Source organism: Genypterus blacodes, unplaced genomic scaffold (assembly GCF_046128005.1).
Source record: "Genypterus blacodes isolate CSIRO-AG114 ecotype Tasmania unplaced genomic scaffold, CSIRO-AGI_Gbla_v1 ptg000139l_1, whole genome shotgun sequence".
NCBI classification, from domain to species: Eukaryota; Metazoa; Chordata; class Actinopteri; order Ophidiiformes; family Ophidiidae; genus Genypterus; species Genypterus blacodes.
The window spans coordinates 816,044-832,587 of record NW_027466941.1 but is presented as its reverse complement, the minus strand read 5'-3'; the positions used below and the strand labels follow the sequence as shown (position 1 = coordinate 832,587).

At 44.1% G+C, this 16,544-nt stretch overlaps 3 protein-coding genes across 3 annotated transcripts; 1 reads left to right on the top strand and 2 right to left on the bottom strand.

The window, feature by feature from the left end:
- Positions 1-552: 552 nt before the first annotated feature.
- slc25a51b (solute carrier family 25 member 51b) lies at positions 553-4,527 on the bottom strand. Its single transcript, XM_076164780.1, has 2 exons — positions 4,426-4,527; positions 553-2,960 (listed from the first exon to the last, which is right to left on the bottom strand). The coding sequence occupies exon 2, from the start codon at positions 2,919-2,921 to the stop codon at positions 1,986-1,988; it is 936 nt and encodes a 311-aa protein (XP_076020895.1). The 5' UTR covers positions 2,922-2,960; positions 4,426-4,527; the 3' UTR covers positions 553-1,985.
- A 238-nt stretch (positions 4,528-4,765) lies between these two features.
- Positions 4,766-11,635, top strand: ints10 (integrator complex subunit 10). The gene is made up of 17 exons (XM_076164779.1): positions 4,766-5,227; positions 5,383-5,450; positions 5,802-5,905; positions 6,062-6,201; positions 6,286-6,367; positions 6,475-6,615; positions 6,725-6,899; positions 7,171-7,340; positions 7,428-7,567; positions 7,718-7,871; positions 8,020-8,102; positions 8,587-8,739; positions 9,293-9,401; positions 9,537-9,616; positions 9,710-9,872; positions 10,081-10,174; positions 11,022-11,635. The coding sequence occupies exons 1-17, from the start codon at positions 5,099-5,101 to the stop codon at positions 11,176-11,178; spliced, it is 2,142 nt and encodes a 713-aa protein (XP_076020894.1). The 5' UTR covers positions 4,766-5,098; the 3' UTR covers positions 11,179-11,635.
- Positions 11,636-11,734: 99 nt separating this feature from the next.
- Positions 11,735-15,088, bottom strand: tlr1 (toll-like receptor 1). The gene is made up of 3 exons (XM_076164778.1): positions 14,977-15,088; positions 14,788-14,881; positions 11,735-14,189 (listed from the first exon to the last, which is right to left on the bottom strand). Exon 3 carries the CDS (start codon positions 14,180-14,182, stop codon positions 11,789-11,791), a length of 2,394 nt encoding a protein of 797 aa, XP_076020893.1. The 5' UTR covers positions 14,183-14,189; positions 14,788-14,881; positions 14,977-15,088; the 3' UTR covers positions 11,735-11,788.
- Between the last annotated feature and the right edge of the window lie 1,456 nt (positions 15,089-16,544).

The window sequence follows — 16,544 nt, the reverse complement described above, 5'->3', positions numbered from 1 at the left end:
TCACTTTTCCATACCCACGTCCATTACGTTGATATACCAAGAGATGTATTGTTGGAATAAATTACGCATTGACCTTATGATGTTGGACGTCTTAAGTGTTTTGTTTATACCCTTGTGTGTTTTGTTTATACCCTTGCGTGTTGTGTTGTGCCATCTGTGTTTCATGGATCCACTTCTCATTAGCTCCCCAAACAGTTGGCCAACTCATCAGCTCAGTTTTTACCATTCTGAGATAACCTGGGTTTTCTATACATGTGGAATTCTGCCTGTAAAGTGTTACTGGTTGTACAGTTGGACTACAATACATCACTGTAGTGCTGCTGTTGTAGTTGTGTGATTGATTTTTGAAGGAGGTATTACAGGGAATACTTGAGCAGGGCAGGGCACCTATTTAAGGCAAAGGTCGGAACTGGCAAAGGTCACAGAGAGGCCACACAGTTTCATTAACACAGGAAGTCATTACTGAGACAATCATTTTTTTCTGAATTAGTCCTGTTTTCTATTTTATTAAATGTGACAGTTGACAATTTTATCACCACAAGCACAACACACTTTGTCACCGTCAAGACTTTTAATGTTCTGTGTTTCAGCAGTTCATTGGGTTGCAGTAAATAGAAGTTATGTTGTAGTGATATAGTGACATGTGCTTCAGGGAAACTGGTTAATACAAACATGACAGCAAGGGGGGAGGGGGGGTGAGACTTCTCAAAACTCACTGAATTCAAACCATAGAAAAATCTGAACACATTTAATCAAACGGCACATTTTCATCAGTGGAAACGAGAAGAACGAAATGGGACAATTGGTCCACTTTACATGGCAGCTTGAGCTTTTTCTTCCACTGAGCATAACTTTCCCTTTCTCTATCGTCTCTCTCTCTGTGTGTCCAGCAACAGGCTCCCCTCCCCGCCCCTCTCCGTCTCTGGACTGTCATAGCCATCAAGCGCCACAGCACGGCGACTGGATCTACTCATGCTTGAAATCTGAGCCCATTATGTCAACAGATGTTAGGAGCAGGGAGGAAAGCGAGTGTGATCATACATACATATATATATATATACAGTATATGTATATTAAATCCAATTGCATTTTTTAACCAATTCATTACAAAAAACAAACAAGCTCTGGGTGCAGTTGTATATTTTACTGAAACACATCAATGGAGCCAACACACCCTGCAAATAGCACCTCTGAAAAGATAGTTAAACCATTTCAATATTTACTAGACTGTCATAGATGAATCATGCGTGAAAGGAGAAGCCAAGTGTAATAGTCATGTATGCGTGCGTGTGTATATGCTAGACAATGCCTCCAAGCTCATGTATAATGATGCACACCTACATGTACGCGTATATGGCTTAAATCTGAATACATGGAAATCAATCAGAGACAAATGTAATGTCAAACAACAATGCACATTCCTTTGAAAATGTCAGAGAAAGTGGCCAAAAGCACACAAGTCTGTCAAAGCCTGTTTAAACAGTTTTACATACAACACCTTCTTGGAAAAACAGACGATATTGTGTGAAAGCACCACAGCACACAGCACATACGCTAAAACAGCTTCTGCTACTAAACAGTTCATCCGGTCAAATACCTTTCGGCTTAGAACTGTGGACAGAAGTGCTTCAGTTCAGTTTGCTCCATGCATGGCCGAGAGCGAATAAGGGTGTTTTCAGTTGGACCCTGGCACAAGTTTTGTAAAGGCTAAAGAATATGTCTAGTTTCATTAGCATGACAACAGGAAATAGTCTCAATGGCAGGCGGTTACCTCATACTGACTGTTGGCCCCTGTCACAATTGCAACTTCACCACTGTCTCTCGGTTGTAGCAATACCAACGTCCCACAAACAATGCTAGATAAGTCCATCAATGTTACTTTATCCATCCACTTCTCCCTCACAAACTGGCCCTGATATTGAATCCTTTCCTTCCCCTTTAAATACATCTCTTTAGATCTCTTTTGTCAACATCCTTCCTTCCTTTCATAGAACCTTGAGCAACAGTTCATAGGTGGCGTTGATGATTCCCCAGGAGAGGAGTGACCGGTGGTAATTGAGGTGGGCTCCTCGGAAGAGCATGGCCAGGCTGCCGCCCCTCTCTCTCCACACTGTGAGCAGCACCTCGCTGCAAGGCCGGAAAGCTCCGCCAACCTGAGACTGAGCCCTGGACTTTGCCACATTCAATGGAAAGAACATGATCCCAAGGCCTGCCCCCAACACCCCTCCACACACAAAATCATTAACCAAGTGACCTGCCCGGTTAGAGGCCTCTGGGAGCTGCTCCTTGATCGGCCCGCGCAGTCCGAAGAAGAGAACATTACTGGGGCCGTTGCGGAGCAGAACAGGGACTAAGCCGCGATAACACTCTCTGATACCATACTCTGTCAAAAGTGTTCGGAAGGTGTGGGCTGTGTTGTTGAAGCGGCCGTGGTGCCGATGATCTTGCAGCAGAGTCTGCACGCGCTCAAACGGCGCCAGAATGGCCTCTGCAGTTCCCGCCAAAGCCGCAGCGAAGCTTCTCGTCACCAGTTCCGGCATGCCGCTGCCACAGGCCTGATCCAGTAAGACTCTGGAGAAATCCTCATACAGGCCAAACATGATGGCTACTGTAGTGCTCTTCTGGACCATCGGGGGCAGGAGACCCCGATAAAGGTTTCGCAGCCCATCCCTTTGGAGCTGCCGCACCGCTTCACTGGCCAAGACGCCGTGCAGCTGTTGGCGGAACAGTACCTTCTGGATCGGAAAGGTTACCAGAATATTGGTAAAGGCTGCGATGGAGCCGCATGCATAGTGTTTCCCTTGAGGCCCCAGCCAGGTGCCCACAGCCCTGAGAGCGAGGAGGGAGCTGCTCCCTTTACTCAGGGAGGACTGAGGCTGCGATGTCCGGGTTGGCTCAGGGTTCATAGTGCTAACTGCCATGGGAGGCAGCCTGTATATCCAGCATTAGAAGCGATTGCCCTGCGAGAAGAAGAGAGTAAAGAAAAGCATAAATTTCTAAATGTCTCTCACTAAATAAACAAACAACTGAATATAGGTTGATATGGTTGAGCAGCTAAACTACACTTACACGTATCAGACCCAACTGCACCCATGGACCACTGATAACAGCTACGTTATGTAACTAAAGTGATAAGTGTCGACTCAGGCATGCAGTGGTAAAGTACAACCAGAGCGGCAGAGGAAACTTGTTTATCTGTACATTTGATGTGTATTAAGTGTACAGAGCAGAATGCTGTGGGCGGTGAGCCTTTCAAGTAGGTGTGTCCATCTGAATGACTGTAGCTATGGCACAATGTATATACAAGACAGTACTCATCCACAGAATGTGTACATGATCCCAAAAACCGAGAAACTAGTTTCAAACCGGTTTTCCTAAATATAGACTAATGGGCGGTGTTGGCAAATCCTGGGGTCACTTGAGGTCGCTATGCCAACCAAAAATACTTCTTTTCCCTTCAGTTAGGCGTTACAAACCATAATACTGTGTCAGGCTGTTATGTTGTATATCAGGATTACGATTATTAAGTCATAAAATCCCTTATACAAGAACGACAAACCCCCGTACGCACACTGTACAACACGGGCGTGTAAAAATTATTTACCATTAGTGAGACCTACTACTTTGACTACATTACATAAATTTGAACACTAATTAAATCAACCGATGTATATTCAATTATTTCAAAAGGACAGGGAGAAGGTTGTCGCAAAAAACAACACAACATAAAAATACGTACCACAACCTACTATGCAGCGCATAATAATTTGATACCATGGTATTTAAACGTTTAAAGCAGACATTTTCTTCTGGTTATCGTGTTTCCACTCCTTTCATGAAGTCGGACCCAGAACCAGAACCAGAATGTACCGTGTAATGATTAGCACAGACAGGCTCTCGGGCCACCATCACGCCCTCTCTGCTCTGTTAGCTCCAGACTAATCTGTACATCCATGTTGCCGTGTCATAGCGGTGACCTGGCGCGCTGCCAGTCACTCGACCGACTCGGACACAGACGCCAGTTACCGTTTCAGGTCGAGTTGGATCAAGGACACACACCCGTGTTGTTATAGTGTGCACAGCTCGCTAACAGCTAAATCATCGCTGGTGTAGTCAAAACATGGCCAAAGCTAAGGTTGTTAGCCATCTTCACGACATTCATTTCTATACTGGTGGTCGTGTTAGAGCGTATTAGAAGGTTTAAATATAAATATGATCTATCCTTGATGGTTATGCGCTGCAGCGGACATAACAATGTCTTCAGGCGACAGCGGAACACTATGGCGAGCATGCTAAGTGGCTAGCATAGCTGAGTCAAAACGGACAAGCGCTTGTGGTTTGTCTGGAGACACACTGGCCAGTTTATACAAGACAAGAGCCACAATGGCGTCTCGAGGTTTGGAGTCTCTGCTGGTTCTCCTTTACCTGGAGTGTGTCCTCCGCCCTCACACTGGCAGGGACGCGGGTTCAGAGGCTCCTGTAGGTCGTGTCCACAGCTCCAGTAGCAGGTGAGGTGACAGCGGCAAGGAAGGTACCTCTGGCGCATGCGCAATACCGCCGATCTACAACTAAAAGGATAGGGCTAAACATCAACTAGTTAATGCCCGGCTCTGACAATTGCAGGCGGATTTGACTGCACGGCGATTCATAGTTCAGTACATATTGTAACAATGTTACATGAAAACACCTCTGTATAATGTATAATATAAAATCTGAAAAGGTGTTTTCAGAGCTGAAGCGTCAAGGAACGTCATATCAACTGCGACGAAGCGTCATCAGCGCGCGCGTGAATGTGACGGTAAATAAAGGATTGCCTTAGCCACAGCTAATCAAAACAACTTTTAATTTGTGTACTACAGTAGAACAATGTCCGGCGAGCAATAAAATCCCACCAAAGATGTTCATATTAATTTAGTCGTATGTATGAATTGATGTAGCTAAATTGCTTAGCTCTACTCGCACGAGCCTCACGTTAGCTCAGTGCTAGCTTCACAGCTTGCGCTTGACATTTGTTCCCCGGCGCTTGGAGGCAGAGCTGTTTGCTTTAACCCTGCGGCTGTAACTGTTCACGCTGGGGGACATTTTCAATTAAATTGAAATGTCAGCGCAAAAAGACTGTGAGTTTTTGGTGAAGAGAGCCCGGGAGCTGGTCTCTGAGGACCCCTGTGCGGCCAAAGCCTGGCTCATCACCGCCCGGACCCTCTACCCGGCAGACTTCAACATACAGGTGAGAAGGGCGAGTCTTCATCTTCTTTGGTTGAATTTCCGGAAGTCAACGCTTGAGTCTTTCCTGCCTTTTTTCTATTGATGATAAATCAGCTCAAATGACTCAATATGTTGCATTTTGTTTATGGGTTACTAATATGTTTACGTTTTTTACAGTATGAAATGTACATCATTGAACGAAATGCTGAGAGGACAGCGTCAGGAGGCAGGCTGCTGTATGACATGTAAGTTAGAATTTACTGTCAGTTTGGACGATACCACTTTAATATAATTGATGCATTAATTGACAATAAACTGTTTCAATAATACAATAATACAATAAAATGTAAAGTAAGTATTGGCCAAAAGTGATGATTTGCTGCTCTAACATTTCCCATCATTTATGTGAATTCCTGAATGTTTTCTTCAGATAAGTCAAAATATGCAAAGATTGTCACTTGAAGCTAGTCATAGGCATTTGCCAGGATCTTTGACAAATGAAAACACAACATATCACCGACATTACGTTTATCTCTTCTAGTATTAATGTGAATACCAGAAAATAAGATTACGGCTGTCAATGTTTTGTCTTTCAGGTTTATAAACTTTCCAGATCAGCCCATTGTGTGGAGGGAAATCAGTGTCATAACAGCTGCTTTACGAAATGATTGTCAGGACAAGCATGCACAGTTCCTACGAGGTGAGAGAAGTGTGCACGTTCATTTGTGCATCATCAGCATTATAGCATTATTACCAGGAAGAGTCTGAGTGTCATATGGTGGATGTCCACAGGAGGAACAGCATTTGTTCTTGTGAATGTCTAAACCTTGCTTCTGTGTGTATTTGTACTCTCCAGGGCTTTTTGAGACTCTGCCTGGCCGTGTGCAGTGTGAGATGTTGCTGAAGGCCACAGAGCAGTGTGCCAACACTCTGGAGAAGGCTGAGATGCTGCTGCTCCTTCTGAAGAGGTTTCCAGAATCTGTGGTCCAACATGGGGTACAAACTACGACCATATCATCCCTGTTTTAGAGCTGACAAGCACATTGCACTAGAAAAATAACTGTTGACTTTCCGTTTTAGGTCAATCTGGGAGAAACATTGTTGGAGGCAGAGGTATCAGAAAATGTGGAGACTCCAGTAAACTGTTTCAGGAAACTTTTTGGTCAGTGAAAAACTTGCTTGAGACCGCTTTTCCTTTTTTTTTGCTGCAGACAACATTTGTATATACAGTTGGCAGCCACTAACTCTCATTCTGTTTCGCTGTTACAGTGTGTGATGTCCTTCCTTTGGTGATAAACAATATGGACATGCGTCTCCCGGCCAGCCTGATGCAGAAATACATGCTCAAAGCAGCTGAATTCTACATTGGCTACGTCACCCGCGGACCCTCAGCTGATGTACAGATACAAGGTAAAGCTGCAGTCTCACGTTTCTGCTCCTGGAGCCAGGTTTCTCTGAACATGTCCCTGTATCCGCTGCTGTTTTGACATATTTCTATTCCCCACGTTTGTTGCCTCAGGTTCTCAAGACGGCGGCCCTCTGAAGTCTCCTGGTTTGTCTCGCGCGTCCCAGCGTTGTGTGATTGATGGCCTTTCAGAAAAGTCGTCTATGGTGACGGAACCGTGGGAGAGGCTGTTAGACATCCTGGCAGTGGTTGGAGCTCGGTGTGAATGGCAGGGAGACAAGGGGCAAAGGTACTTTACCTGTCTGTCTGTCAATTAGACGTCTCAGGATTTAGTAAGTCTTGCGGTGTGTACATACATATTGACATTACAAGTTAATGGAGTTCAACATGTATTATGTGCATTGACTTGTTGGTTCATACTGTAGTAGTCTCAGAGTATCTAATCAGAATATTAAGATGATCAACACACATGTATGATTAAATTAGCATTGGCCTTATTCTGGGAAGTATGAAGGTTGTAAAAACAGCAACTTCTCTTCTTCTCCTGCTTCTGTCCTCAGGGGCTATGTGGACATGCTGCAGAGGGTGAAGGAGTTGTGTCGCTATCTGCCCAGTCTGGAAGGAGACACCAGGTCTCGCTGTTGCAGCCAGGTGGTCATCTGCGCTGCGCTCGTCCTCTTCCGCAGTGCCTTCCTCTACGTCTCCAATGTGCAGCCCGCACTGTTCCAGGGTGAGCAGCCTTCTATCTGTGCATGTGTAATTGCATCTCTCCCTTGAGGGAAATGTGATGATCAAAGAATGTATTTATTTTCGGCAGGTGTGAATGCTTTGAGTTCAGGGCCGTGGATTCTTGTGGAGGATTTGAGCTCGGTGTATAATGATGTGGAGGTGGAGAGATCGGCTGTGAAACACGCACACAAGAAACGCAAACTGGCAGATGGGAGAGAGAAGACAATGGTGAGCAAAGATCAGAAATGAGTTAAACAAAACAAATTTAGTTTTTTTTGTTTGGGGGAGATTGATGTATTCAGGTGTTTGTGTTTACTATAATCCCAGCAGTCTTCGTTTACACTTTTGGATGTGCTGTGTGCATGTGTGTCATCCCAGAGCTCTGATGAGGAGGAGTTGTTAGGAAAAGGCCGCGGTCGACATATTTTTGTAAACAAGACAGAGATGCCCGGCTGGTCGGAGACTCTGGAGAGTTTCCGCACAGCGAGAGAAAGCTGGGACCTCCTTCACTCCCACGATGGCCTGGAGACTGGTAAACACCTCCTCACACACACACACACACACACACACACACACACACACACACACACACACACACACACACACACACACACACACACACACACACACACTTTCTCTCGTCTCTGCATTTATAATTTTGCTTCTCAACACCCACGCAGAGTTCAAGAAAATCTGTGCCTCCTGGAAGACGGACGGCTGGCTGTGGTTCAGGATCTTCCTCACCGACATGATCATGTATCAGGTAAGCAGCAGTGTTTATGTTTCTGTGATCAGACGCAAGCTGCAACTTTATCTGCACTCGCTGTGACTTGAATTGTGTTACCTTCAGGATCAAAGCATTGCAACCTTCTGCTGAATTAGATGAAACTTTAATGATTCCTTTGAGGGTAATTTGGTAACTGGAGCAGCACAGAACAGGTTTTAAATAAATCAAATAAATACTGCAGATATGAAAATCTATATACAACAGCTAAATGGAGCTTATGAATCACAGCTCCAAATTACTGGAACGTATAAAAAAACAGCATATATTTACACCTTAACATAGATGACACTTTCTATTGATGTGTGTGTTGCCTTTGTCTATATTCTGATGCGCGCGCGTGTGTGTGTGTGTGTGTGTGTGTGTGTGTGTGTGTGTGTGTGTGTGTGTGTGTGTGTGTGTGTGTGTGTGTGTGTGTGTGTGTGTGTGTGTGTGTGTGTGTGTGTGTGTGTGTCCGTCCCAGGGGCAGTACCGTAAGGCCCTGTCCAGTCTGCATCAGATGACTGCAGTGCAGCCTCAGTCTGGTCAGCAGAGCCCCTCAGGTCAGGCCAGCCTGGAGCACCACAGGGCCCTCATACAGCAGGCCTCCTGTCACTACGCACTGGGAGAGTACAGGGTAAATACACACACTCAGACATGGATATAAAAACAGGCCTCTCCACTCATGTAACCTGATATACTGTCTTACACTCTCAGTGTGAGTGGTAGTGTCTCTGCTGCTGTCATCGATCACACAAGTTGAGCCGTTTATTGTATATTGCGTGCATTGTGTCTACGTCCTCTGAGGCAGTTCCATCATCTGTCCTGAGGGTGGAGTAAGAGATCAATTTGAGAAGGGAACACCTGCTGCTTGCATATTTGGCAGTAAAGTGTCTGCAAGTATCGGCTATTTATATAAGTGTTTTACAGCCTGACAACAGGTACACATACAGTACACTATGGTCCAATACATAAACTACGACTGACCAATAGGGACTATATTCTATATGTTTACTATAATGGAATAAACTTATAAAACCCATCTGTGTTATGAAAACATGTTCATTATTAACATTATTCATTATTATTGGTGTTATGGTGCACAAATAACTAGAGATGTATGTCTTAATGCTGCAAAATAAACACACATCATGCTTTGGTTTTGTTGCCCTGCTTTCATGTGGCATCAGATGGCCTGTGAGAAGTTGCTGGATGTTGTGAGCGGGCTGGTTCCCCCAAACCAAGAACCAACAAAGACTTCAGAAGACCAGGGTAGAGTCAAGAACAAACCCAGGAAAGGTAAGAAGCTCTTTTGTTATGACAACTATGCCGTACAGTTGATATCTGGGCTTTTAACACAACAGCATCCTAATGAAATACCTCATGAGCACATGATTGACACGATAACTCTGTGCCTCTTTCGTTCATAACTAGGAAATGACCTGAGATTGCTTCCCTGCACCAGCAAAGCAATCTTGCCCTTCTGTCTACAGCTGATGTTGGCCTGCTTCAAGGTGCTTAGACGAGTTCAGTTAGTGTCTGCTCTGTTTAAAGTTTAAAGATTGGACATTGATCATCTAACCTTCATCTCCCTTTTGGACAATCAGCTTCGCGCCTTCACAGACAATCGTGACGACCTTTCCCTCGGCCATGTGGTGGTCCTCCTTCAACATGATTGGCCGCAGGGGGAGATGCTGTTTTTAAAGGCAGTGGACAAGATCTGTCAACAAGGGAGTTTCCAGTACGAGAACTTCTTCAACTATGTCACCAGTATCCTCTCAAACCATCAAAAAAAAAACTATCTGCATATGTGTGTGTGCACGGCTTCATAACATAGCCACAGCTGTTTGTGATTAGAGAATTATTTTATTGAGTTATAACTACATATTAAGTCTGATTACAGAGCAGTGTAATTGCTTTGTCTGTGCTTATCGGTCTTGGACTTTATTACTTTCCATAAACTCATGATTTGTCTCAGACATCGACATGTTGGAGGAGTTTGCATTTCTGCGTACTCCAGACGGAGGGAGGATCCAACTGGAGCTGTTACCCAATCAGGGAATCCTCATCAAGTAAGCCCCTCCCCTTTTAAATGCCTTCATCCTGCATCATGAGGACTCTGCACATGCCCGTTATATCGGTTATGTTTTTATAGAGGATAGTCGTATTGCTTGATGATCTTAAGTAGACATGGCCTGTGGGGAAAAAAATCACTCTGAAGTTAAAATGCTGTTTTTACGGGGGCAGACGTGACAAACGAGTGACGCAGCTTCCTTCCGATTCACTGTTGTAGAAGACACTTGAATGCACCCTCACTGACCGAGAGTTGTTGAATGTTGCTGTCCCTCAGGAACCCTAGTCCCGCCCTGGGGGTGGAGTTAAATACCCTTCTGCTACAAGGGGTGCAGACGATGGACAGGTACCCTAGGCCCCTCCTCCCTCAGCCCCTCATCCCCCCTCCCCCACACCAGTCACCTTTCCTTCATTCCTAGATTTCAAGGCTTTACCACCCCACCAGTTTTGATTTGGGCCTGTCATTTTACATCAAGACGTAGTCGTTCTTTGATTTCCTGTTGGCGTTTGTTTATTTGAGCGATTGCTCATCTTTTTGTGGTCATCACTGTTGATGTTGTCGTCGTTATTGTTGTTGTTATTTGGAGATGACGTTGGTGTTGTTGTACTGTCTTGTTTAGCTGTTCTTTTGCCTTTTCATAACACTTGTTGTCATTTCATTTGTGGACATCTTTCATGTGGTTTTTGATTATCAAAACTTGTGCTCTTGACTGCCTGACACATGTAAAGGAATGATCAAGAAATATTGCACTTTCCATGACTTTGGATCAAAGTCTTCATTGCATTTTGTAGGTCTCAGCCTCTAAAGGTCATTGACTCTAAATGCTTTTACCTTTCCCTTTGCAGACACCACACTGTGACTCGAGGAATCACCAAAGGAGTGAAGGAGGATTTCCGTCTGGCCATGGAGAGACAGGTGTCGCGCTGTGGAGAGAACCTGCTCCTTGTGCTCCACCGCTTCTGCATCAACGAGAAGATCATCATCATCCAGTCTCTGCCTTGATGCTTGGGGTTGTGACTTTTTAACCCTTACAGCTGGTGTTTTACATCCAGTTGTAATGAAAGAAGGACTAAATAGAATCACAGATCCACATAGTGCACACCAATTTTTTTTACATCTCTCGACTTTCCATCCATCATTGAACTCTTAAACAGAATATTCCGGGCCACTCTCCTTGCCTTAAAAGTGCATCTCTTCATTTGGGGAGCGCACTGGTTCTGTCAGAATAATGCAGTTTTGGGTGTAGTGTGTGTGTGTGTCTGTGTGTGTGTGTGTAGTTTTTTGTCTGTGCTGGTACAGACGTGGTGGCTTAACCACAACATTGTAGTTGGTTTCAGCACCTTGAGCTATTTTGAGGAACTGAAAATTGACGAGAACATTCTTGATATTAAATGTTTATTGTTTTTGTTACAGTTTGTATAAATGTTGCCATTAAATGTTCTCTGAATGTTTAAAGAAATCAACCTAGTTCACGATTTATGACTGACACAACCTGTCTAGTTTCTCTTAGACCCATAACACAAAATGTTTTAGCTGATGCTTTAACAGAAAAAGTATGATTATATGTGAAAATAAGCATTTTTTTTACAATCTCTTTTTTGTCTTTCTACGTTCACTCTTCATTTCTCCGTGCATGTGGTAGATCTTCCTGAAGGGCAGCTCTCAGATTAGCCCAGAACAGTCTGTGCTTGGCTCTGTCCTGAGGCCACTCCAAATAAGTGTGCCTGCTCATCATGGCCTTCAGTTGGTAGTACTTTGAAGGAATCAGATACTGGGGCAGAGGCTCCAGCAGCACCAACACCACACTATCTGAACCTCTGGCAAGACGTTGGTGGGTGGCAAAGTAAAGCTCATAATGACACCAGTCACTCTTGACGAAGTGAGCTGAGAGCACGAACAAGGAGCGCCTGCTTTTCTCCACACAGCTTATGATGTTTCCTATGATTGTCTTTCCTGCCATAAAGTTCTTCTCATGATGGCAGATACGGAGCCCTGCAGGGCCTTCAAGGTTGGGAAGGAGGGTATTCTTGATCCACTCAGCATCATGCTGACTATAGGACACAAAAGCATGAAACTCAACCCCCACCAAGTCTTCAGGACGAATTTGACTTGTTCTGGCACGATGTTTGGCCCTTGTCCACTGCCAGATCATGCCTATGTACCATGGAACATCCAAACGGTGGCACAGGGTTACCATGGCAATAATCACAAACACCGCTGGACCCAGGATTGTTGCAGCAAGAAGGCCAACGTTGCAGGAAATCTCTGGGATGCTGATGTCCTTTAAAGTAAAGTTCCTTTTGGCCTCTGGATAGGTGCATATGTAACCCTCTGGCCACCTCAGTAGATCGATTCCTGTGTGATCACTATTACTCTGTTTAGACTTGAGGCTGAGATTTATGAAGCCCCTGACTGTGCAGGTGCAGATAAAGGGGTTGTGACTGGCATCCAGAATTTGCAGGTGGGGGCAACTATCCAGGTTCTTCACAGATGGCGCATGGAGGGAATTTGCCCTGAGCAGAAGCCGATTCAGACCGGGGAAGCCATGGCATACTGGGAGGTCCCGCAGCCGGTTAGCACTGAGATCCAACTCCAAAAGGTAGTTCAATTTCAAGACAAATGATGGCACCATAGATACCTGGTTGTTCTTGAGATCCAGTATCTTTGTTCTATTGGGCAGACATTTAAAAATGGATTCTGTCAGGCCATTAAAGGACAAATTCATATGGGAGACATTGTGTGGCCAAGCACATCCTACCAGACCGTTGTAGGTCAGGGAGTTGAGGCTGAGGTCTAAATGCTGCAGAGACATCATGTATTGTATCCGTATGCTCACTAACTGGAGGTTCTTAAGATTGTTCCCCATCAGAATCAATGTCTTCACGTTAGCCAGATTCTCACATTCCAAGGTATCTTGACCCTCCACTCTGGAGAAGATGGAATCAGCTAGTGCACAATTGGAAAAATCCAGCTGTGCAGTTTGACTTTGCAACTTAGGGCATGTCATGTGTATGATAGAAGTATCCACAATTGCCAAACTCTCCACTGGCATATTGATAAAGAAGTTGTACACAGACTCCTGAGAAAAGAAGAAACTGTTCACTGAAGCCCTTCTCATTAGGAAAGTGTTCAGATTTGTTGTTTGACTCACATCAGTATCATGTCTAGGCAGTTTGGTCATGGCCAGGTCAGTGGCAGCCAGGTTGGTAATAGAAGAACTTAGAACTGCTTTTACATAGTCAGTCAAATCATCCCATTTTATTGATATGTTGCTGATATAGATATGAGAGGTGTGGATTTCCTGTCTCTCTCTCAGTTGCTTGGAAAGGTGAGTGTAGTGATCTGTCAAACCCATCAACTCCAACTCATCGAAGAATGAAAGACCATCAGCGACAATGTTGAGGTCCATTTGATTATTGGTGAAGGCAATCTGAAGCCTTTGAGCAGTAACCTCTTCCAGGCTGCCTACTTCATAACCACCGTCATCCTCCAGGTAAATGGCCAGCGTGCGGAAGTGCACAGCAGAAATGTTCTTGAAATCACCAACGCTGATATTTTTTGCTCCAAGTGATAATTCCTCCAGCTTTGATAGGGAACCGAAGTCCCTTCCCAGTGTCATAGTGGAAAATAGGTTGTAGGCCAAGTTGAGCTTCAGGAGGTTTTTTGTGTAGAACAAGTACTGCTGGTGTAAAAGGTTCTGCATTCTGTTGTGTGACAGGTCCAGATACTCCAGAAGGGGCGTGTCCCGGAACGTCTCTGGATCAATGCTCTCCAACGCATTCCACGACAGATTGAGGAAGCCCAGGTGAGGAGTGTTTTTAAAGTCCCCATGGTGAAGCTGATGTATGTGGTTACACGAGAGGTCTAAAGACTCAACCGTCTCTGGTAGGTCACGAGGGACAGAGGAGAGGTTGCGGTGGGACAGGTCTTTAATAATGATGGATGAGGTGCCGTGTTGTACCATCAACATGGCCGCTGCCCAGAAGACAGCAGATAGAAGCCTCATTGATTGTCTAGAAAAAAGGAAACGGGAGAGCAGACTAGAGTTGTATTTTTACAGAGAGTATGTGACATGTTTTCATCGTCTCCTGGGTTATAATTTATGAGGTGCAACTGTTGGGCTGTATAAGGTTTGAGTATTGAAATGATTGCATTATACAGTGAATACAACTGTGCAACAACATTCCTACTTTGAGTCTACATCCTTATATAATAGTATATAATAGTATATATTAGTTATTAAGTTAAGTATAGGACTAAATGAAACTTCACTTCCTATATTTCCTTTACCGAGACACAACATCAATCAACTTCTGAACGCAATACTCTCAACAGTCTGAGCCTCTTTGTGTTTAGAGAGCAAACTTCAGAAACTATGGGTAGTAGTTTTTTTTTCTTTTTAATTCTAAAATTCAAGACATTCGTAATACAAATCTAGAAATACACAATAGGTTTATCCATTGTGTTTGTATTATCTCTGTTTTATGCTTTTCTCCTCTTTTACCTACTTTAAAAAGATTATAGCCGCTACCAACGAGCCTCCTGGTGAAATCAACGATGTAAAATATAACTGTTATATACATGTACAGCTACAGGACAGAGGACACTTACCTTTACTGTTGCCTTGCTGTGTCTCTAGTTGGTACTAGTCTAGTAGTTGTTCTCATCTGAATCGTCTGACTGGATAGTGGAGGTGGTTGACACGCTGTAAGTCCATAAATAGAAATCCAACCAGTATTTAGATACTAGAAAAGAAGAAGAAGAAGAAAAACATGCTATATAAGGCAAAAAAAAACTTACTTTGCCATTAATAGTGAGACTATCCAAAAAAAGGATGCGACTTCAAACTGATTTGTACTTCTGCAGATGTTATTGTATGTTACAGCACTGAGAATTACAGCAGCTCCGGTATCTGATTTCTGTTCCGCACAGTGCATCCTCCTTTCACTTCCTTTTATTTTATCGTCCATACATGAAGACCTAACACTTAGAGGGCGTTTGTTTAAATAGATTATTTATCATGTACAATACAGCAAATATATGAGGAAAGAAAGAAGCTGTTTCAAAATCAGCATTATATTCCTTGTGGGTTGCGTGGAAGGAAATATTACTGATTACACACATACTACACACACACATCTAATAGGGTAGATAGACCGCCTGCCTCAACAAACCTGAGCCTGGGGTTGCATGTATGTGATGGCTGAAATCGTGAGTCAAAATCGAAAAGTGCGGCTGTGTTTTGGGGGCCACCTTTCCATAGTATCATAGCGACGGCACTGAGGTCACTCCAGGCGGTGGATGACCAACTCAATTTACTTACCCCACTAATGCCTAATGCCTCAAAGCAGTGTGTATCCTGGGCAACTACACTGTGTACTCTAGAGACGTACCCACTGCCTCCAGGAACAATGATGGGAACAGAGGTTTCTTCCCCCGGCTTTGACCTACGTTATCTTCATAGTGAGGCTTAATCAAAGACAAGCATATGTACAAACAGATGGAAGGACACGCAAACACACACTTCCCAGCAGCCTTATTTTCTGACATTGTTCCCCCCCCCCCCCCCCCCCAGGAGGAGTCAAGTGGAGCTAAATTGAATAAGGACATATGAGCTGGTGTCACTATCCTCACCTGCCATGGTTTGATCAAATCTTAGAATTGCACCGAGAGCAAGCTTAGCACAATCTGGCCATAAAAACCACAGAGTACATCTTGTTTTATCTGTATCACTGTCAGTTTATTACGTCAGCCTTGTTTTTATACAACACAAGTGTTAGAAATGTGTCAAAACATGGCAAAAATTATGACATAAAGATTAAATCCCCCAGTTTCATTTCGATATCGATTTGATCTGTACTTTTTTGACACAGGCAATAGGTAGGTGGAAGTGAACAAACATGAATCTCGGGTGTGCGTCCTATCTGCGTGTATGTGTTGGAAATTTATGGGGCCGAGATCAGAGTACAAGCTAATTATTGACAAGTGTCTTTGCAGCAATCAGCAGCCTGTGTGTTTGCGTCCTTGGGGGGAGAGATCAGAATTGGATTCGTCCATCTCTTTAGACAGGGTTTTAATTGAGAGGGAGGATGAGTGTTTTTGTACGGGCAGGTGAGAATAAAATGCTGTTATTCTCACAAGAAGAAGTGTGTGTGATATTGAGTCATGCTGCATGTGTGAACATTATGTGGTAGGGAGGGGCTGAGAGGGAGAGTAAGGACACTAAGGGAGAGATAGAGAAAGTCTAACCAGCTTAGCTTTTCAGGTGGAAAAGCACCTTCACGGAGACTCGGCAAGCTCCATTCCCTTTTTTCCTCAACTCGCTTGTTTTCACTCCATCATCTGCAACCATGGATCACTCGTCTTTC